At 34.8% G+C, this 22839-nt stretch overlaps 1 protein-coding gene across 1 annotated transcript in view; it reads right to left on the bottom strand.

Moving 5' to 3' along the window:
* Nucleotides 1-3289: 3289 nt before the first annotated feature.
* The window catches only part of LOC149085758 (MICAL-like protein 2), a 53902-nt gene continuing 34352 nt past the window's right edge, over nt 3290-22839 (bottom strand). The window contains exons 2-6 of the mRNA XM_089232158.1: nt 18332-18546; nt 18171-18219; nt 10001-10148; nt 7151-7248; nt 3290-5331 (exon numbers count right to left, since the gene is read on the bottom strand). Of these exons, the coding sequence (XP_089088284.1) occupies nt 5326-5331; nt 7151-7248; nt 10001-10148; nt 18171-18219; nt 18332-18483 (453 nt within the window). The 5' untranslated portion in view covers nt 18484-18546 and the 3' untranslated portion in view covers nt 3290-5325. The remainder of the gene's footprint in view (nt 5332-7150; nt 7249-10000; nt 10149-18170; nt 18220-18331; nt 18547-22839) is intronic.

The raw sequence follows: 22839 nt of genomic DNA, 5'->3' as shown, positions 1-22839 counted from the left end.
CTTTAACATTACAAGGGGGTGCCAAAATACTCACTCGCCCCGGGTGAGGAAGCATCTAGTTGCGGCTCTGATAGCACTTAAGGAATACAGTCGAATCCCGTTATAAAGGAGTCCAATAGAAAGATAATCGCCCTGGTTTATGTTATGCATGTATGTGTATAGATGACGCTGCATGTCCATGACCCGGTAATTTCTCGTCATTGGGAACTTTGTTATTATAACGAACTTCAAGAGACCGGAGAATTTCGTTATAAAGGAATTCCAGGTTTTTGCACATTGTTCTTATGCAAACTTACCTGAGGGATTAGAAAAGCGTTCGTCAAAACGAGATTTTCGCTATAACGGTATTCGATTGCATAATAGATTGAATGACGTAATAAAATCAAAAAAATCACTGCAAAAATTTAAAAAACTACTATAATAAACAAAATCAACGCAATTGAATAACTTATAGATGAATTTTTTTTCTCTTGAATGTAATGAGAAGAGGACTGAATATTATATCTTGAATTATATACTATATATACATCATTGGTCTGTTGTCATTGGCTTGACACATTGGTGTTCGTATATTGCGTCGGTATTGTAGGTGTATTTTGTTTTTTGTGTGTATTATTTATTATATGTTGTATACGCATATGCATTAGCATACGCAAAGGGGAGGTTTTGGGGTTCTAACACCCCCCCCCCCTCCCCTTGAACCAAGATAATAGTGTCGTTTTGCAGGAAAAAAACGTAAAAATCCCCCTAAGAAGGGAAAAAAAAAATCTGAAATCCCCTCGAGAACATTCTGCGTACGCCTATGTGTTGGATATTTTTTTTTCCAATTGGATTTATTAATGGAGGACAGGGGTTCTTAACATGGGTCAGCACCGAAACTTGGGTCGCAGGGGCTTCCGGGATGGGTCGTAGAAATCCACTTACAGCCAGTGATTCCTTAGTTACCATTACTAAACCACACATGAACCTCATCCATATTCCTCTGAGGAACTTGTAGCGAAACGAGTTGGTACACGTTTGAATGTGCGTGTACGTGTTGTGAACTTGACACGAAGTTTGTTTCGGTGTAATGCTTGTTATGTGTAGTGCCGCCATCTACCGTCAGTTTTTGAATAATAAAGATTACAGAATTGCTGTGTATATATGTAGTATATTAAGCTTCTTCGAGGGGGGGGGGGGAGAGACTAAAAAAATGCGGATTTAAGTCGCACCAAAAATAAGCCTCGGACGGTTAGACCCCTAATCTCCTTTAGACTCTGATCTTGTCCGGGACTCTCGGACATTCATGGGGGGTGGGGGGCCCTTATAATAAATTTGTAGTATACTGAACAAAAAATGAAAAGAATGATCCTGGGGTCGCTGAATGGAGCTCTTGGGGGGGGGGGGGCATTCAAGACAGTAATTACTGAAGAGCAAAGGAGGTTTTGGTGCCCTGGGATGTGGATCAAGAAAAGGGTGCGATGCTGTTTTTTCAATATTTTCTTACAAAATCACAGTAAAAGAGGCATCAAAACGGACAGTGGCCCGGGAGTGAAAGATTAAATTTCCGTTCCTTAGTAGCGGCACCCTGGGGACCATGTCTGTAGGCCTCACCTAAAAGTGGGGGGGGGGGTCCATGCACCACGTGTAAACCCGTCGCGTGGTACTCAGCGCAGTTACCGTTCCAACGTAACTCATGCGCCCACGCAAGCAGAGCCTGGAGGCCAAAAAAAAATTACACCTGGTTGAAATTTCCGAGATAAAGCGTGTAAATTTTATAGGTAGGGCCTAAGAAAAATCACTTGACCTAAAAGGCGCATGGAAATCTGAAAACGGCTCTGGGGTCCTACTTACATTGATGTTTCCACTATATATCGCGAGCTATAAAGGCTGGTAACATTGAGTAAAATGTGTGATAATTAATAATTTGCGTCATGATAATTGTTATCATGTCGCAAATTATTATCACAAATTAAAATCAAAAGTAATTATTACTTTTGACATTTTCAATTGGAAATTGCAATAAGGTAGAAAATGGAAATCCTGTTATTTTCAAAATAATAGCAGGGGAAAATATTTAAGTTTTTACAAGTTTCATAGATGGCAGCACCAGTCTCGAAAAAATTGTTTTGCCCGATATTTAGTACGAATAAAATATGGAAGATGGCAGCACTAGTTCTAATAGTCTCAGTTTCGGTTTCTTGAATTTTCCACCGTATAATTTTTGACGAATTTTAATTTTACTTAATTCATCTAAACAAAAAATACCCAGACATATACTTTTTTTTTTATAGAAAAATAACATTAAATTTATCGGAATGGCAGGAAAATTTTCAATAAACTTATTTAAATATACTTGAATATTCAATAAAATGTAAATTAGAAAACCGAAACAAAAAAATTTAAATTTAGAAATACGAGAGACCGGAGAAACTTCGTTGTAACGGAATTTCGTTATAACGGAATTCCAGGTTTTTGCGTCGATTCCTATTAGAACTTATCTGCGGACATTAAAAAAAAAAAAGTGTTCGTTAAAACGAGATTTTTTTCGCTAACGGTATTCGTTAAAACGGGACTCGATTGCATCAAATAAAGAAAAATTGAATCATTTTGACAAATTCGTAAAACAATAAATATTTCAAAACTAAAAATATAATTTGAGAAATTTTTTTTAAATTTATTTGAGGCTATTGAAAAGTTAAATGAAAAAATTCAGAAAATAAATCACTAACAAATTCATAAAAAAATGTCAAAATTTTTGTAAATTGACGAAACTTTAAATTTATATCCGAGATTGAAAAATTAAATTTAGAAAATGAATAACATATATATCAATCATTTTAACAAATTCATAGAAAAATATAAATTTCAAAATTAAAAATGTAAATCGAAGAAAATTCACATTTATATTAGAGAGATTGAAAATTAAATAAAAAAAATTGAGAAAATAATTTGATTAAATCCGTAAAAAACAATAGAAATTTCGAAATTAAAAAAAAAATTAATGTCAGAGAACGAAAAATTTATAAAAGATTGAGAAAATAAGTTATTTTAGCAAATTACACAATGAAATAAAATTGTAAATTGATCCCAATGTTCATTAAATTCAAATATAAAAATTTTAATCCCGGAAAAAAATTTAATTCATGAAATTTTAAACTATTATTATTGACAATAATCAAATATTTAAAATTCAGTTAATATATATCATTAAAATATTTCTTTCTATTGTATTTTGCGCTAAAAAAGTTACTTCCTCCCCCCGCTAAGAAAATTAATAAATTGGTGAAATTGAATGAGAAACAGAATATTTTGCCAATGAAAATTTTTATTGAACACAAAGCACTACATTTTAATCAGCAAAAAATGTTAATGAACAAACACATCACGTAATTATACATATTCAAAAGGAACAAAAAACACATTAGAAAAATAATTATGCAAAAAAAAAAAATATTTACATTGAAATTTCGGTCAAAAAAAGCAATTTCTCTCTTCAAAAAAAAATGACCGAAAATAACATCAAAAGTTGCTCTATTGCGTGGAAAATTTTTCAGTAATTAGCAATCGCATCAAATCTCATTAGTGCTAAGCTAAAGGAATGTCAGTGGAAAATTTATGTGAAAAAATAGGATTTTATGGTTTAATTTCCTATTTTTAGTGAATAAATTGGGAATATTTTTCTACGCGACATGAGAATATCTACTTATGGTCAAAACTTCTATTCAACAACCAAAAATTATTTAAATTTTCGAAAACGGCCAAAACGAAAACTTTACGTTTGATACATGAAATAAACGTGAAAATAACAGACTGGATTTTCAGAAATGTATATTCGACATCAAATGTTTTCATTATACTGTCAACAAAAGTCCAAAAAATAATTTAATTCAACTTATTGGACAAGAATTAGTCGGACGTCTAAAAGTTTAACATAATTTTGAAAAATATCTATTCGCCCCGTCCAGAAATAGTTTAATTTTTCCATGTATCAAGTCGACATCCAAGAAAAATTCAGTTGCATTTTCAAAACGTCTATTTGATGTCCAAATTGACATCCAAAAAAAAAAAAAAAAAAACACCGACTTCAATTTTTTTAAATGTCAAACTAACAAACAAGAACTTGATTAACTTTTCAGAAACGTCCACTGAAAAAGAGCTTCCACTGAATTGCTAAAAAAGAACGTCGATTCGACGTCCAAACCGTAAAACTAATTAAAAACGACGTCCCAATACTACTGGATGTCTAAGAACAGAATAGAATGTTTTCAAATGTCCAAAAAAAATTTAATTCAATTTTTTAAACATTTGTTTCACATTCAAGGAGAATTCAGCTTTTATGAGGCTATTCAGCTTAATTTTATTCTCAAATCAAACAATTACTCACAATACTTTGTTGAAGTTACAAAAAAAAAAAATGTCCAAAAAATTATATTTATAAGTCAATTGGATGTCCAACGACTGAATTCAACTTTAAAATGTCAAAAATAATTCACCTGAATTTAAAAAAAAACAACTGATTTTTCAAAAAAACGTTCGTTGAATGTCCAAAAAACGTACATTCGCCGTGGTAGAAACGTGTATTTTTTCCACAGACATTCACAAATATTCTTTCCCGGAATTTGAAAATTTCATTCGTTGTCCGAATAAAATGCAAACGTCCATTTTGCGTCAAAAAAACATTCAACTGAATTTCAAATAAACGTTTCTTTTACGTCTACAAACAAAGAAAACAGGTTATCAATAAACATCTATTTAACGAGCATTCAGAAATAAAACTTATACACGGTGTTGAAAATCATTTAAAACGCTCAACAATGTTAAAAAAAGTGTTTATATAGAAATTATCTCACTCATTTAACTTCCAAGAAAACATTCAAAAACGTCCATTTAACGTCCGAAAAAACAGCCAATACATAAAGTTCGTATAGCACACAAAATAAAACGTCTTTTCAAAATCTATAAAACGTTCTTCCACCTTTATTGGACGTTTAAACGTCCAATAAAGGTGTGTTCGATGTCCAAAATCATCTGTTCAATGTCCAAAAGCCTCTACTGAATATCCAAAACCTCCCAGTAACATCTACGATGTGTCCGAAAAACGTCTTTTCACTTTTTTTCAGGACGTTTTCTCAGAGACGTCGGTCAATTGTCCGGGAAAAAAAATGCACAGCTCACAAATACAAAAATAGAAACTCAATATTTACAAGATCGAAAACATCTTCATGTAATTAAAGGAAGCACAACATAACGAGAGAGAACAAAAACACATTATGCAAATTACAATTATATATATTTACACTGCTCTCTGATTGGTCATCGCCATCTAGTTTCATCGACACGTAATCAACGCTGAAAAACAGAAACCACGCAATTAGGAGATTACAGTAATTAAAATACAATAGATATTAATCAAAATGGATTATGTAAACAGTCGCCCTTAGAGGTTTGCGGCCCGCGCAATCGAACTGAGCCCTGAACTTACGGTAATACAACTGTTTATTTAGTAAAGGTGTTTCAGCATCAATGCGTTTGATTCTGAAATTTTCATCACATTTCTTTCATAAATTCTGAATTTCCACCAATTCCGGAGTTATCTCTCATTAATTCTGAATTTTCATCAATTCTGGGCTTTTTCCCTCATTAAATCGGAATCAATGCTGAGATTTTTTTTTTCTTCCTTCCCTAAATCATTCATTCATTATTTTGAATCCCCATCATTCTCTCATTAATTCTGAATTTCCATCAATTCTAAAATTATTTCTCCCATTAATTCCAAATTTCCATTAACTCGCAAATTATTCCACTCATAAATTCCGGAATTACTTCTTTTCATTAATTCTGACTTTCCTTAAATTCAGCGATTTTTTCTTTCATTAAATCTGAGTTTTCATTAATTCTGTGATTTTTTTCTTTCATTAAATCCGAATATTCATCAAAATTGCTGGGATTTTTTTTGTTTCATTAAATCCGAATATTCATCAAAATTGCTGGGATTTTTTTTCTTTCATTAAATCTGAATATTCATCAACACTGGGATTTTTTCATTCATTATGGACTCATTTCTCTCATTAATTATGAATTCCCAATTCTAGTTTTTTTTTTATTTTATTAAATTTGAATTTTCATCAATTCTGGGATTTTTTCCCCATTAAATCTGAATCTTTATCAATTCTGATATTTTTCCCATTCTTTCTGAATTTCTATCAATTCTGAAATTATTTCTCATTAATTCTGAATTCTCGTCAAAATTCTAGTTTTTTATTTCATTAAATCTGAATTTTCTTCAATTTTTTTTCTGTCATTAATTTGGAATTTCCATTAATTCTGAAATTCTCTCTCTCGTTAATTCTGAGTTTCCATCAATTCTATGATTTTTCTTTCATTAAATATGAATTTTCATCAATTCTAGATCTTGATTTTTCTTTGTTTTATTAATTCTGAATTTTTCTTTCATTAAATTTGAATCTTTATAAATTCTGATTTTTTACATTAATTCTGATTTTCCACATTAATTCTGATTTTCCGCATTAATTCTGATTTTTTCCATTAATTCTGATTTTTCCATTAATTCTGATTTTTTCCATTAATTCTGAATTTCCATCAATTCTGAAATTTCTCTCATTAATCCTGAATTTCGTCGATTTTGTGATTTTTCTTTCAGTAAATCTGAATATTCATTTATGCTGTGATTTTTTTTCTTCCATTCTGAAATTATTTCCTTTATAAATTCTGAATTTTCTTCGATTCTGAGATTTTTTCCTTTCATCAAATCTGAATTTTCATTGGTAGTGGGAATATTCATTTCAATTACTTCTCATTTTTATTAATTAAATCTAAATTCTCTTCAGTTATCAGATCATTAGTTCCTAACTTTCATTGTGGTTTCGAAATTAATACTTTCATCTATTTCAAATTTCCTTCAGTTCTGCATTTTCATTGATTCAAAATTTTCATTAATTTTTGTGTTAATTTACATTTAATTGTGTATTTTTTTAGTGGGTATCATTCCTGTATTTTGTCATAATACATGAATCTATGTGATTCCCCTTCCCGTACAATATAAACACAATTGGGGCTAAGGAGCACCAAAATTATTTCCGAAACGGGCCCCACGTCTGATAAGGGTGGCCCTGCAAGTAAATTATGTATGTGTGTGTGTGTGTCTTACCTTATTTAGCGGCCCGGTATGGATACTCGTGGCTGTTGGCCTACTGCATGATAATGATGCGACGTGCCCATTGACAGCTTTCGAAGCGGGAATGCCAACTACAAATGCATAAAAGATGGATGTTATGCAAGTACATAACAGACGATAATATGCAAATAATCGTAAAAATTAAAAATATAATAGAGTTATGTCAATTTTTTTAATTTTTTTTTTATTTTCACGGGGGGATTCTTTGCTGACGATCGTCATCGCGTTGAATCGTCACGAATTTTTTCAATGGTGATGAAAGATCTAATATTTGCCAAAAACAAATACAACACCACAACAGGCAAAATGCCCATCGAGGTGGCTAAGAAAAAGATGTCCATAATAAATATGGATGTCATATTTCAAAATACGGCAACCCAATTGAAAATTCAATTACAAAATTTGACTCGTTTAATTGCATTAACGAATGTCTATTCACTCATACCGCCACACTACGAGTATCTCCTCGACTACGTCCCCAAATAGTGAGTATCTAATCGCCAATATCATCCAACTGCTAGTACATATTCGCCTACTTCACCAAATTGTATGTAATCGTCAATTCCATCTAGCTATGCTCATCAATCTGCCTAAACTAAGAGTATATGCTCGCGAATGTTACCAAATCGTGAGTATCTAATCACCAATATACAAATACAAATACGACGCCACAACAGGCAAATTGCCCAACGAGGTGGCTGACTTAAGAACATCATGGATTCCCGAGCCATTTTTTGGAGTCCCTACCTACTACTGCTACACCCCAAATGCACCCCCCCCCCCGCGGAACCCCCCAATGAACCCCCAACGAATCGGTGCATGCGGGAATGTGCGTGTACGTGTAGTGCAACCTGACGTAAAGTTTTTTTTTGTTTCTGTGTAATGCTTGTTATGTGTAGTGCTGTCCCCAGTTTTTCTAACTATGAGTGAAGTGTTATGGGTGAATGATTTACCGTTGTAGGACTGTTGCTCTCTGTGGCGAGACTTTTTAACGGGGAGATCGGCTCGCATTTGCGCCTTGAAGTTGGGAACCACAGAAAACCAACTTCAGCCGACCACCACTGTGGGGTTCGAACCCGGATCCTCGCATCACGAGTCCGCACTATAACCACTCGACCACCCAACTGCGAGTATATGCTCGCCAATATTACCAAATTATGTGTGAGAGATTATTTTGCCATCGTACCATAGACATAAAATTAACATATTGGTTATATTTTATCTATGCATCATACCCAATGCCACCAAACTGCGTGTATCGCCTCAACTGTGTCACCAAATTGTTTCTGATTGTCACTATCACCTAACTGCGATTGCAGTATATGCTAATATATACAGCCAATATCCCTAAACTACTAATACATGCCCGCTAATATCCCCAAACTGCGTGTATGTGCTTGCCAAATCCTATCTAATTGGCAATAATACCAACTACAGATATATATGCTCGCTAATGTCACCAAATTGTGAGCGTATGCTAGCGAAATCCTATCTAATTCGCAATACTACCCAACCGCAAATATATGCTCGCTAATGTCACCAAACTGTAAGCGTATGCTAACCAATGTCATTCAAAAGGCGACAAATTGTTATCTAAACAAAAACTTAAAACTGCTAATAGTTTAATATAATTAATAGTATATGTAGTATACAAATAGTACACACAGTATTAATGCAACAAAAGCTCTTAGCCAGCGAGAACCATATGTGTGTTTAGTGTCTCACACATGTTTTATGTAGGTGGTGCCATCTGCAAAAATTCGATGAAAAATGCAGTAGAAAAGTTTCAAATTTCTCTAAGCAAGTTAATGACTAAAATACCTATTTCGTCAAAATCTTTAAAAATTGAAATATAGAAGAAAACATGTTTGTCTAAAGTAAAATAAATTCGGGCCACTGAGACATTTCTTTGAAATACGGGACGTATTTCAATATGATCTGTACATAGGATCACCATAATCTCCTCGACAAAAATACGGGAAACCGAGATCCGTACGAGAAATCGCAAATTGTCGCCTGTCAAAGGCAAGTAAAGTTGCCAATTACAGCCAAAAAATTGTCAAAAGCATGTAAAGATGTTAATTTTAGCCAAAAAATTACCACAAGCAAATTAGAGCTGACTGGCATAGCCAAAACCGAAAAGGCAAGTACATTTACAGCCAAAAAATTGTCAAAGGCAAGTAAATTTGTCAAATCACCATTGGCGGGAAACAGCTACTGCAAGTTGCAACAGGTAAAAATGTTACTCACCAAAAAAAGGAAAGTATATGTTTGACAAAATATGTGAGATGAACGTATTTATATGACTATAATTAATTATGATAGTCATATAATTATCATAATATATAGTTTATAAAGTCATAAATTCAAATTTATTTCACCTACACATGTTACACAAGCACACAAATCTCTCGTTAATAGTTAGTATAATAGTTAATAGTTACATAAAAGTTACTTTGATTCCAAAAACTTAATTTAGCCCCGTTGGAAATAAGGAAAAAAAATCAGGACATTTAAAAAAAATTGAAATGGCCAAAATTAGCTACAAAAACACGGGGATGTCCCTTAAAATACGGGTCATACGGTCACCCTACAAGTATAAGTTTCCGAACGATGAACGGCAGATGCAACGCATATCTGACCCGTGGACTGGAAAAAGGTTCTGCACCCCTGCTTTGGGGGGGGGGGGTATTACCAGAGTGCTTAAATATTAGGCAGGTCTACCTCAATACAGTCAAAATTTCCATCATCTTTTACGGGATGTCCCGGAAAAAATTGCCACAAAAAAAAAAGAGAAAAAAATGAGAACAGGTAAATGCCTACTTCTGTGAGCTGCGCGGTTTTCAAACAGCTGGTAAAACTGCGACAGGTAGGTGGCGATGCTGAGCGTGTCTGGCTCGTCGTACTTGATCATGTCTTCAGCATCCAGTAGGGCCGGGACGCCAAGTCTTTCTTCAGCCACTCGAAATGCCTACAGCAAAAACACACACAAAAACAAACATTAAAAAAAACTAATAAATAACCATTAACACATCAAAACTTTATTATTAGCACCATTCCCGCCAAGGAAAAACAAAAATTGGCGACATTACTGACCTTATCTCACTTACTACACGTTTCAAAAAATACACTGTATAAAAATAAGCATGTCAAGATAAAAAGAAAATCTTCATTTTATTGCGTAACTTAATAACAGGGAGTCCTGCGGCCGGGCCTTGGCTACTTTTTATGGCCATCCTTAAAATAGATGATATAAAGACATCAAGCGTCTAGGACGTGACTGAATAACGTCCCAGGGCCGCCATTGAAGGGTCAAAAATGATAAACGTTTTATATATAGAAGGGTGATAAAAGGAAGGAGGTCCCGGGTTTATAGCTAAATGTCGTAAAATACGATTATTTTCTTACACACACGTATATATAAATGGGGGAAAAGAAGTGAGAAGATGACAAATCTTCAAGATGTCCTCGAATGTTTTCTTGAAACTTGAGCCTGGGGGGCCATTTAGAAGACATAATGGCCTGATTTTATTTAATGGTGGGTTTTGTTTTTTTGGTGGAAGGAATTCATTATAAGATGAAAGTTTGAAAATTCAATTAAAACGGAATATAATGGGGCATCGCCAATTCTCGCCAAAGTGATCGCCAAATACTGCGGAGCGTTGCTAGATGGCACAGAAAAAACGATCACCGATTACCAACAAATCAGTGCCAATTATTGTTGATAATGCGAAAAATTGAAAAAACAAGACTTCACCGATGCCAATGAGTGGTGCTAAAACCTGTTACTTGTAACTAAGAAACCAAATGATAAGTACACACTAGAAGAAAAATCACCAGTTCTCGCCGAAATGACGCAAACTACTGCTGAAACTTACCAACAACGATAAAAAAATCAAAATGACCATAAAAAAAACCATCAATTACGCCAAAATAAAAAAAATCGCCGATCTCAATTGAAAATTTTGGAAAAATTCTCAGAAAAAGTAACGCTTTCAAGTCGGTTTCTTTATGGTTCAGGAAGGGGAAGTCGTGTAATCAATTTTCTTTCTTTCCAAGATCATGTCGCAAAGGCAAAAATGTTGTTGTGTATATTGTTGTGTATATTGTCCATGTTGTGTATATTGATTTGTAGAAGGCATTTGATCAGGTCAAACATGGTAAACTCAGAAGCGTTTAACATGAGACTGGCTTAGACAAAACCACTACAATTTTTTATGGGCAGCATATTTTATTTATCGTTAATCATTAGATTTTTTAGTTTTGATCTAGTGTATATTAGTTTTTTCGTGATAATTTCTCTCATTTTGTTTTGTTGCATTTTAGTTACATCTGAAATGCATATGTCTTATAGGTATCATTTTTGCCACCTCTTTGAGCATTTCGCTTGCTGCTTTTGTACGTACAGAAAACGGCACATTTTCTATCCAAATAACGGAACATATAACAGTCACATAATTTTAAACTACCAATGTAAACTGAGGGTTTGTCAGAAAAGCTAAACGATTCCAATCTAAACCAAAACTAACAGAAACAGAATGGCGGATATCCGGTTACTTCAAAGAACCAACATAAAAAAATAAATAAAATAAAACTGAATAATTCCCTATTATTTTCGGTAGAGAAACCATAAGATATGCACAGATTCTAAATTATTCATTCATCACACTCTCACTACGCCACTGAAAATCACAGTCATCATGTAATAAATCCAAAATGGCGGTTGGGTCACATGTAGAAATTTCCATAAGAACAAAAAAAAAACAATCCCATGCATATTTCATTCGATACTTATATTGATTTATAAGCTATTGTCCACAGAGACCAATCCATATTTAAGAATGGTGGATATAATACTCGTACAGCGAGAGAGTAAAGAGAGCACGTGATCGGAAACAAATGATCACAACACAGCGATTACCATCAAATAAATTACTGAAAAAGGGGGTCACTAGGAACGCCCTCCCCTTGCTTGAAACCAAGGGAGGGCCTATACGCAAAAAAATATAATAAAATATGAACATACGTCCATTTGATGAGCTTTCATACGAAAATTAGGCCTCTGAGGGACAAAAGGAAAGCGATTTATAAGCTACACACATACACAATGAGATTACGCCACTGAAAATAAATATTTTCTTCTTCCTTGAATAGTAAAATAGTAGTAATTTTCTTTCTTGAAATAGGTTAAAAGAACCATTTTTTATGTATTATTATTTCTGTATTATAACATGTACCGAAAGTGAAAATATAAGAATATAAGAAAAAATGAGGGATTAAGGCCGTCCAGAACACGATTTCAAATGTTTAGTTTCCTTTTTTGCTAGACGATGACGAGATTAAAGGCGGGCGGGGAATTAACGAGATTTTTTTCACGAGGTCATCGTCTCAAGATAATCATATGAGTAGAGATACGTAAATTTCACAAATAAGAAATACAAAATTGGCATAAAAAAATCCGAATTGGAAATTTCGAATTTATTCGCTAAAAAATTCCAAGTTAAGAATTTTACAAAAAAAAAAAATGGCAAAAAAACTTTTCGATGAAAAATTTTGTGCTCATTTGCAAAAATAATATTTTTCTAATTCGAGAAGTTTTGCATGCATCCGCAAAAATATTTTTTAATTCCAAAATTTTGTAATCATCCGCAAAAATATTTTTCAAATCAGAAATTTTGTAATCATCCGCAAAAATATTTTTCAAATCAGAAATTTTGTAATCATCCTCAAAAATATTTTTCAAATCAGAAATTTTGTAATCATCCTCAAAAATATTTTTCAAATCAGAAATTTTGTAATCATCCGCAAAAATATTTTTCAAATCAGAAATTTTGTAATCATCCGCAAAAATATTTTTCAAATCAGAAATTTTAATCATCCGCAAAAATATTATAAATGTCATTCATGTTACATGGGGTGCATGGGGTTGTGTAGTTATTGAAATTAAAAATTGACTTTTATATGGACATCCTATCCTCAAAAACCTAAATAGAAAGTTGTTTTTGTTGGCCACAAGAGAGACGGTAATAATTAAACGTTTCAATTAAAAATATCTGAAGTCACTTTAAAATGTTTGGGAATCACTGTTTTAGAAAATTGTTCGAAAATAATTGTTTTAGAGTAATTTTTGGTCGATCAGAGTATATTAATTGTTTTTATTATCAATTTCATAATTTTTTTCCATTATTTTCTGGATGGGTTGGCAATGGTTTTTCAATGATTCCCCAGAGAGAATCATTTCCATCTTGTATTCAATTCAATGTGCAATCATCATTTTCATAAAAATATGTACAAGACAATTTAGTCTTGATACGAACTTTCATTTGAGATTCTTAGAAAAAATCGTGATTTTACGATTTTTTCCACGAACTTATTATCAGATTTCATGCGATGAACTCAATAGATTACCATCGAATGAAGAGAGAATTTAATCCACAATCCTCCCATATTATATACATTGTTATATCTCACACCTAACGCCAATTATATAGGATATGTCACCCCCTGTGTGTGTATCGTAACAGATTCGGATGACTGAAGAATTGTGCCAATCCCATGCACGTATTATCTTCCACTAATTCATTATCTCACGGGGATTGAGTTTCGGCGGATTGGCAACACGTGTGCTGATTAATGTTTTGATGAGATAGATCAGTGAGTTTTGTTCGTTTCTCATGGATCTTTGGGTGCGGCGACGGACGGAATGGAATCATCATTATCGGAGTAGCAGCATCGTAGTATTCACGGTTTGGCAATTGTGCTTGACGGGTCCCCGCGTTTCCAAGCGGAACTTTATCATAGCGTTCCCTAGTGTTGTTTCAGTGGGAAAAAGACACTACACACACACAAGGGCAGATACTCTTTGTTGACTCTTTCAGTACCATGTGGTGTATTTCTCTTACGATAGGGCGTACTCTCACTTCACCTCTTTTTTTCTCCACTAATTCTTTTTACGTCTGGAAAATTACGGGGTCATGTACTTTCACAATGATATGGTTCCAGTTGTTTGCTCGTCGTCAAAGCATCTCGTACGGCCTTTTCTCTCATTTCCAAGGGAGTGTATGTCTTTCGTGTGGTCTGTTTTTAATTGCTGGGAATCCAATTCATATCAATCGGCTTGGCTGGGAAAAAACAGATTTGCGCATAGAGCAGGGGTACACAACCTTTTCAGTCGGCAGGCCAGAAATGTGCAAATATTGGGTGACTATATGACCCGTTTTTTATGGAACATTCCCGTAATTTTGGCCAACCCAACTTTTTCTTGAAATGTCTCGTTTTTTCCCTTACTTTCAACTAGGCTATAGCTTTTGAAATCGAGAATTAAGATTATTTTCAGGACTCACAAATTATTTTATGATGATTGTGACAATCTAATCATGCTCATATATTCATTTCACACAGCTCCCACGTGTACAGTACTTTTTTACCCATCGTGATTTACAGTAGTCCTCTGTTTCCCGCCATTAGCGATTTTTTTAGCAATTTTAGTGATAGATGGGAACTTACCCGAATTTGACAATTTTTTTGGCTGTAATCGGCAACACAACTTGCCCTCGACAATTCTTTTGCCGGAAATTTACTACTTAGCTTGCCTTTGACAATTTCGTTTGGCTTTAATTGACAAATTTAATGTCCTCAACAATTTTTTGGGTGTAATTAACAATTTTACTTGGCTTTGACAATTTTTTAGTGATATGTTGCTGCCGGAGGAGATGCCTTCATACTTAGGAAGCTCAAGTAAAGCGTGTGTAGATTTTGGGAGGTCAGGAGAATCACTATAACTAATTTTCGCAACGAAAGGCGTCAATGATAAGCTTACAGAACCACGTTTTGTATAACTTAGTGTGCACACAGAAACGCCGCAGTGGCAACTGGGACTCTTCCAGGACTTACCTCAGTGCTCCGAAAACAAAGAAAAACGTGACAATTACCGCCGAGACGCTTCCGGGATCCTGTTTTGTGCACCTGTGTCCACAGAAACGCGGCAATGACAGCTACGCTCTCGAGGGGTTTATATGTGAATATAGTTTCTCCCCCGTCTAAAATTTTTTATATGCTCTGATCTCTTAGACAACCCGGGAAGGTCCACAGATCACCTTTCAAAATCCCAGTCCCAATTTAGCCCAGGAAAATTCTGACTATGTCTGAAATGAAGAGCTTATTTCCGAAAGGAAACACTGCCACAATTACTGAATCTACAATAGAAATTTTAAAAAAAAACCTGTTTCTTCGGAATTTGCTGTTTCACAAAAGTACGAAATAGCCCAACAGGTGGCATACGGGAGTGGTATAAGAATATTTGAATATGCGCTTTTCGATCATCATCCAAGTGTCTTATCTTCATTAAAAAATTAGAAATGCTTCATTTTGAAAGAAAATTAGTCGAGATATTACCTTTTAATTAAAATTGTAGCTGGTTAACTCTGAAAAAATAGAAATTTCTACGCCGCCTGTTGATTCCAGAAGGTTTCATGTAGCCAAGGAAGATATGCTACTTATGACAGAGTAGTAAGCGTAAGAAACACGATCATTCTACAGTGGAACTTTTCATAACGGACGCTCCCGATAATGGACACCTCCACTAACGGACAATTCTTCAAATTACGTCGACGAGACTCAATGTGTTTTACTATCCATAGCGGACACTCCTTGTTAGCGGACAAAATTTTCGGTTCCATGATGTTCGTTGCCGAGAGGCTCTACTGTAGAATGACACTTATTAACCCTTTAAGCGGCAATGACGAGATATATCTCTCACCTTCATAAAGCATAAAATATCTTATTTTAGCATTCACAAGCCCAGATATTTTGTAAAAATGATTTCTCAATCGAAAACTTTTCCTTATATCCCTTCTTTAAATTTGCACCAGCTGAAAATCAGAAGAACGCCTACTTCATTAAAAAAGATATAGCATTTTGAAGGATAGTTTAGAGATTTCTAATTGTTATGTCCTTTCTAAGGGTTAAGAATGTGCTGTTTTGAAAAAAATCCCTTAACGTCAATAGGACAACCGCTGTGTTAAGTTTCCTTTCGAATTTTCTTCAGGTATAGATTCTTTTGGTAGAAACGACCGACTTTACACACATTGTGATTTCGACCAAAAATATTTCCATTGGGATAAATCCTGTTACATAATCCGACAGAACTCATCCAAAAGATTCAGAAACCGTTGAAAAGTGCATTTCGAAAAAAAGTGGAAATGTTCCTTTTGAAAATATAAGCTCCCCTCAAATAACCCGAATCAATATTCCAATATCTCGATTTGCCCCGAAAACTCAAATGATCTGGCCAAGGAGAAAAACAACCTATAAATATAATTCTAAAGACACAGAGAGGACCTTCCCTGGTAGGATCATTGCTGAAGATAGGAAAGAAATGGAGAGAGAGTCAAGACCACATCGAAGTTATCACGGTTGGATTCATTCCCAAGTGAAGTGACTTCACAATGAAATGGTCATTAAAAAGAAATATATTTTCTGGCCTAGAGCCATTTAGAATGGTAGGTGAACATCTTGATGGGTGTAGTTGTATGAAGAGACAATGGTGGGCCTTCTCTCTCTTTTCACCGGAGGTAGGACCAATTAAGGATTTCCGTTGCTATGTATCGTATAGCGATGTGTTTTGTGTGACGACGACCTACATTCCGCTTTTGTTAGCGCAGGGTTCAGTCGACAACAAAACGGACGACTACCATATCGCGATCAAATCATAATAAAGAAAAAAAAGGAGGTCTTATTATAAGGCCTATATTCCACCTACGGTCTTCTTTTGTTAAAAACTTTCATTTATTTACTGATCGTTGCGTAGTGCCGAACAGAGGTATACGCTATTTTACTTCCGATCACGCCATGCGTTATACAATTTCCAAGTTATAGAGCAGGAAGGGCACCTTCGATTCCATATAATTGCTAGTGATTCCCAAACGGTGTGCGTAGGCATTACTATGATCGGACTGATGATATATCAGTAACTGTTGACCATATCCCAAAAATTAAATTCATTCCAATTGGCTTGGCTAAGACGAGACAGAGGCTTCATTTAGATTTAAAATCACATATGCTCAACCCATGGCCTGCGGGCCAAATTCGGTCCTCATGCAAACACCAAACATGGCCTCCGCTCTGTCCCTTGTGGAATATAAGCAGGCTACATTGCGGCTGGGCCATGCTGGAAAAAAAGAAAGAGTGTGTCCGGCATTGCGCCACCGGACCTCCGACCCACGAAAAGGACTACAAACACCAAACCCTCGCTCTGAAGCAGATTACCTAGCGGCTGGGCCATGCTGGAGAAACTCTCTTAATGTCCAGGCCCGGCAGACATCCCCGGCCCGAATGACACAGGAGCCAACCCCGCCGGGGCCCCCATCGCCTCAATCACATCCAAAGCGTATTAAAGACGATTATTATACGCTTACTATTAATACGCTTTGATCACACCCCTTCCCCCAAAATTCGGTCCTCAGAATCATTTGAGGGGGCCCGCGGCCTTGAACTTAATCTTGTGAAAATGAACTTACCGGCATATGTACAAATTATTTGGATGACACACGACACATTTCCATACAACACTTGAGGGAACTGCGGCATATTTCGACCACTCAAGTGATCCATGGCACAATCCCACATCACTTAAGTGACCCGTGGTGCAGCCCACAGAACTATAGTCAGTGGCATAGATTACAAATCACCTAAGTGGCCCGCGAAACGCTTTCAATCCAACAAAGTGGCCCCACACAGGCCCATCATTTGGGGGTATACATACATTAAGTACATGTTCTTTGCCCCCACCCCCTGGAAAAAGTTGAAATGACGGCCCTGGCCCGACACTCTACTAAAGATTGAGCACCCTTGGTTAAATCGATCTAACAGGAATTCCATATGAAAAGACACGAGACCCTAATATTCGTTTCAATTCGAGTTAATAATGTTACATAATACTTTAATTAAATTTTATACTAAAGAATAATAATAAAGACACCGTGTTTTTTCTTACCAATGAGTTATTGTACAACATGTTTTCTTTGGATAATGCATCAAAGTTACTGTAAAAAAATAAAAAATAAATAAATAACAATGCATGGAAACAATACACAACAGGAAAATTTCTTCATATAACAGTATTATGAGTGATTTCAAAGAGAAGTAACAACTCACATGAGGTCAGGTCGGAAGTGGTGTATGAGCGCGCAGAATGCAAGTCCGTCTCTCCAGGAAGTGGACATGTCACTGACCCTGACATCTTTGTAGCCATCGGTCACTCTGCGGCACCAAACTTCCAACGCTCTCATCCCTCGTTTCTCTCCCATTACGTTAGTTCTTCGATTTTTTGACAACAACAATAATGTGATTTCTCTTCAATAACAATGAACCTGACAAAAAAAATTGTTCAAAAAATTTAAATAATTCTTTTTAATTACTATTGAAATATACATAACTTTCAAAACTCAATAAAAAAGATTTGGAAACAAGGAAAAACGAAGAAATTAAAACGTTTCAAACTTGAAAGTATTGTAACAATTATTAAAACAATTATTATGTTGGTTAGATTATTGTTGACAATTATAACCCAAAAAAGTAAAAAGACAGAATTAACTGCTTACTAGAAAATAATTAAGAAAATGACTATTCAATGAACTCTGAAAAAAAAAACAATTTCTGAACAGTGCTTTGAGAGGCAAATATTTCTTTCAAGCATGTTTTAAGAAACAATGACTTCAGAACTATGTTTAATAAATAATGGTTTTCACACAGCAGTATGGGATTTTAGAATTTTTAACAATTTCAGAAATGTATGTTTAATGAACAAAATTTCTGAATTGAGTTTTAGTATGATTATAACAGGAGAAATGTGCAATAAACAATGGTTTTTTCCATACAATGTTACAACGAAGTGATTTTTGAATAATCTTTCAAGATCTAATGATTACTTTGTGCTATGATTTTGAACCGTGTTCCATTAAACAATGATTCTGAACAGTGTTCCATTAAACAATGATTCTGAACAGTGTTCCATTAAACAATGATTCTGAACAGTGTTTCATTAAACAACGATTTTGAAGTATGTTTTAGGAAACAATGATTTTTTTAAATACGTTCCAATAAACAATGATTTTTTTAAACCAGGTTTCAAGAAGCAGTGATTTTTGAATTACATTCCAATATAATAATTTTGAGCTGTTCCAATAAACAATGATTTCGAACCATGTTCTAAGAAACGATCATTTTGAACCAAGTTTTAGAAAAAAATCATTTCTAATCATATTTTAGGAAACAATCATTTTAAACCATGTTATGATTTCAGACTCTGCTCCAATAAACATTTTGAACTATATTTCAGGAAAAAATGATTTTTCAAGTATGTTCCATTAAACAATGATTTTTCAAGTATGTTCCATTAAACAATGATTTTCAAGCATGTTCCATTAAACAATGATTTTCAAGTATGTCTGAAGTATGTTTGTTTTAGGAAACAATGATTCTGAAGTATGTTTTGGAAAACAATGATTCTGAAGTATGTTTTAGGAAACAATGATTCTGAAGTATGTTTTAGGAAACAATGATTCTGAAGTATGTTTTAGGAAACAATGATTCTGAAGTATGTTTTAGGAAACAATGATTCTGAAGTATGTTTTGGGGAACAATGATTATATTGAACTATTGTCCAAAAAAACAATGATTCTTTTAACCAAGTTTCAAGAAGCAGTGACTTTTGAATTATGTTCCAGTAAACAATCATTTTGAACCATGCTATGATTTCCGAACTATGTAGCAATAAACAATTATTTTAGAACTACTGCATATTAAAATTATTTTCGAACTATGATTCTGAAGTAGGCCTATGTTTTGGGAAACAATGTTTTCTAAAACACGTCTACTTGTTTTAGAAAAAAATGATTTTTAAACAACGCTCCAATAAACAATGATTTAATAATCAATGAGCAATGATCTTCTTTTATTACATTCAGCTAACAGATGCGCGAAATGAATAAAATGTATTTTGTAGCATCAATTAATACTATTACATAGTTACCAATGCTACGTTTTTTTATAAATGGTTAGCATTTGAAAATATTCGATTAAAATTGAATTAATCAGTTGATTAATCAATTAAAATTCTTTGATTGACCAGTTAAAAATTTTAATCAATTTTCAGCTCCATAAATTTTAATTTTTTTTTTTGAAATAATGACATGATGGAAAAAATTTGATTTTTTTATAATCACCAAACAAATTATTATTCGTTGAAATAAAGCTCTAGAAACCTCAAAAGCGGTTCCATATCCCGACAAGTAAATGGTTTTCTAATACAGGAATTTTCAACGTTAAGTATCTCGCGGATGATGAGGCTGTTCTACAAATAGTTGAATATTTATCCCTGAAAAAATGTCACTACTGCCATCTCAAAAGAATCAGGTCTTAAATTTCAATCAAAGAATCACAACAGTTTTATTTTTGATTTGATAGGTGACAGCAGTTGTTCCAGTTCTGTAATGTTTCTTACATACGATATATATACAGGGTGATTACTTAATTCCCCTAGTCGCATTTTAACTGGCAAACCGTTTATTCTAGAGGTATACCTCCAGTTAGAAATGATATCCAAATAACGTGTAGAACTCAGATGCGTCATTCATGTTGCAAGTGATTTCATAGTTATCAAAATAAAAGAAATTAATTTTTTATACGGGCACCCTGTCTTCAAAAACCTCGACAGAAAGTTTTTGCCCAGTCTTTTCTGACATCAAGACAAAAAATAATCCACGTTTCTAAGTGCAATATTCGGAGAGATATTTGAATTCAAAATCCGAAGGAATTTGGGGAAAAACAGCATAAACTGACGGACAACGTTTTTTTTCCTGATTTAAGCTGTTCTTTCAATCTGCTGATTTTTTAAAAGGCTCTATTTCGTTAAAATTCAGAATAAAGAACAGTTTTGAGAGTATTAGTAACAAAAAGTTTCTTTCTTTGAAAGCGCTCCGGGTTCCGGGATTTTTACACGTTCCGTGCCGTTTGGTCATGCGGAATCAAAAAAAAAAAAGCTGTCACGGCTCACGGAACCCCAGTTGGAAACCCATGTTCTCTAATGGATATCTTTTCTGAAAAAATCGCTAAGAGCTTTATAAATATAAATACTGTATATATAGTAATTATATTCTGGGCTTAAGGCTATGACTGAAGTTACGAGTTGGGCATTCTCTCTGGTGGCAACGAAATTTTACAGAAAATTCACCGCTAAACAATTTACCTTCAACAGTTCGTCACCGGTGAATGACTGACCGAGTGATTGAACATGTGGACGGATATGTGAGGAGCGAGTGACCGAATGAGTTGGCGAAAGCTAGCGAAATAGTGAGTTAATGACCATATGGAAGATTGAGTGGGGGGGGGGGTGAACGACTGAGTGAGTGACAGACAGTAAGAATGGCTCACTCACTCTGAGTGACGAATCCGTGAGATACTAATTAGTTTGATAGTCGGTACGGAAGAGTTCCCAGCAATACGTAACCATTCAAACCTCGAATGCTTGATTATGAGAAACTAGAAGCATCTACCGTGATGTATTATTACATAATAGAGAGATCACAGGGATCACCGAAAGCTTCAAACGCAATAATCGCACCAGAGAGGCTCTTCACTATTATTTATATTACAACATTTCTACCATTAAAAAAAAAGGAATTTCTGATTAGGTGGCCCAATTTTGTGTTTCACTTCTCTTCCCATTACAGCGAATGCTTCATTTAACGATGGGAGGTTCGTTCGTTAACGAGCATTTTCTCTCGTTGCACAACAACTTTCCGCGTTATAACAACGGATAATAATCGATATAACGATCATCACGAGAGAGAGAGAGGTTACATAGAGAGAGGATGGATAGAAACCGACAGGTCAACGTACTGGCTACTGGGTCAAGGAAGGAGCAAAAAAGAAACGTTATATCGCGAGTGAAAAAAAAAAAGAAATAAAACACGTGCATGCATAATTTGACCAATAACGATCGCCTCGTTTTTATCATCACAATGGCGGACATGTTGAAAAACGACTCACTGACTTGGTCCGTAAAAGGCGGAGGCCATACCAGCTGATGGTGGTGGTGGTGGTGGGGGGGTGAAGGATGCCTACCACCTCATCCTCCGTAAAAAGACGAGTTTCTTTTAGAAGTAATGAAAACGAACTCTTGGTTCAACTTGAGAAAGAGAACCCGAATTTCGTAAGCTGGTCACGTGCGAGAGGTAACACGCGATTTCCTGTTAAGATTTGGTTTGGAGACACGATATGATGATGTACCTTCTTGGGCTGCTGCTGCTGTTGTTGTTGTTCGGGAACTTGTTGTTTGTGTTGTTGTCGGTTCGAATTCGAGAAGAGGTTTTTTTTTTTCTGAGGTGTGTACATGAGTGAGGTTGCTCCTCGGTCTGTTTTGAGGCCCCTGGAGGTGGCCTTTGGTACTAACGGAGAAGGGGGGGGGAAGATACCGCTTACGTCGATTGCCATCTGAAGTTTGAATGAGACTAATGATTTTTTACACTGAACTGGAAATTTATGAAATCAAATCTTTGCTACTCAAACATTAATCATGCAGGTAATCTTCAGAACACGATTGACGTCCCTTGTATGGCTGTTTTATGAAGCCGATGGCGAATTTCCCACGCACGTGACTTTAC

This window comes from Pholcus phalangioides, unplaced genomic scaffold (assembly GCF_987345545.1).
Source record: "Pholcus phalangioides strain wild (caught in Gottingen) unplaced genomic scaffold, Ppha-v1.0 ptg000005l_1, whole genome shotgun sequence".
Classification (NCBI taxonomy): Eukaryota; Metazoa; Arthropoda; class Arachnida; order Araneae; family Pholcidae; genus Pholcus; species Pholcus phalangioides.
Note: the sequence above shows the minus strand (reverse complement) of the source record. Positions and strands in the feature narration are given on the sequence as shown.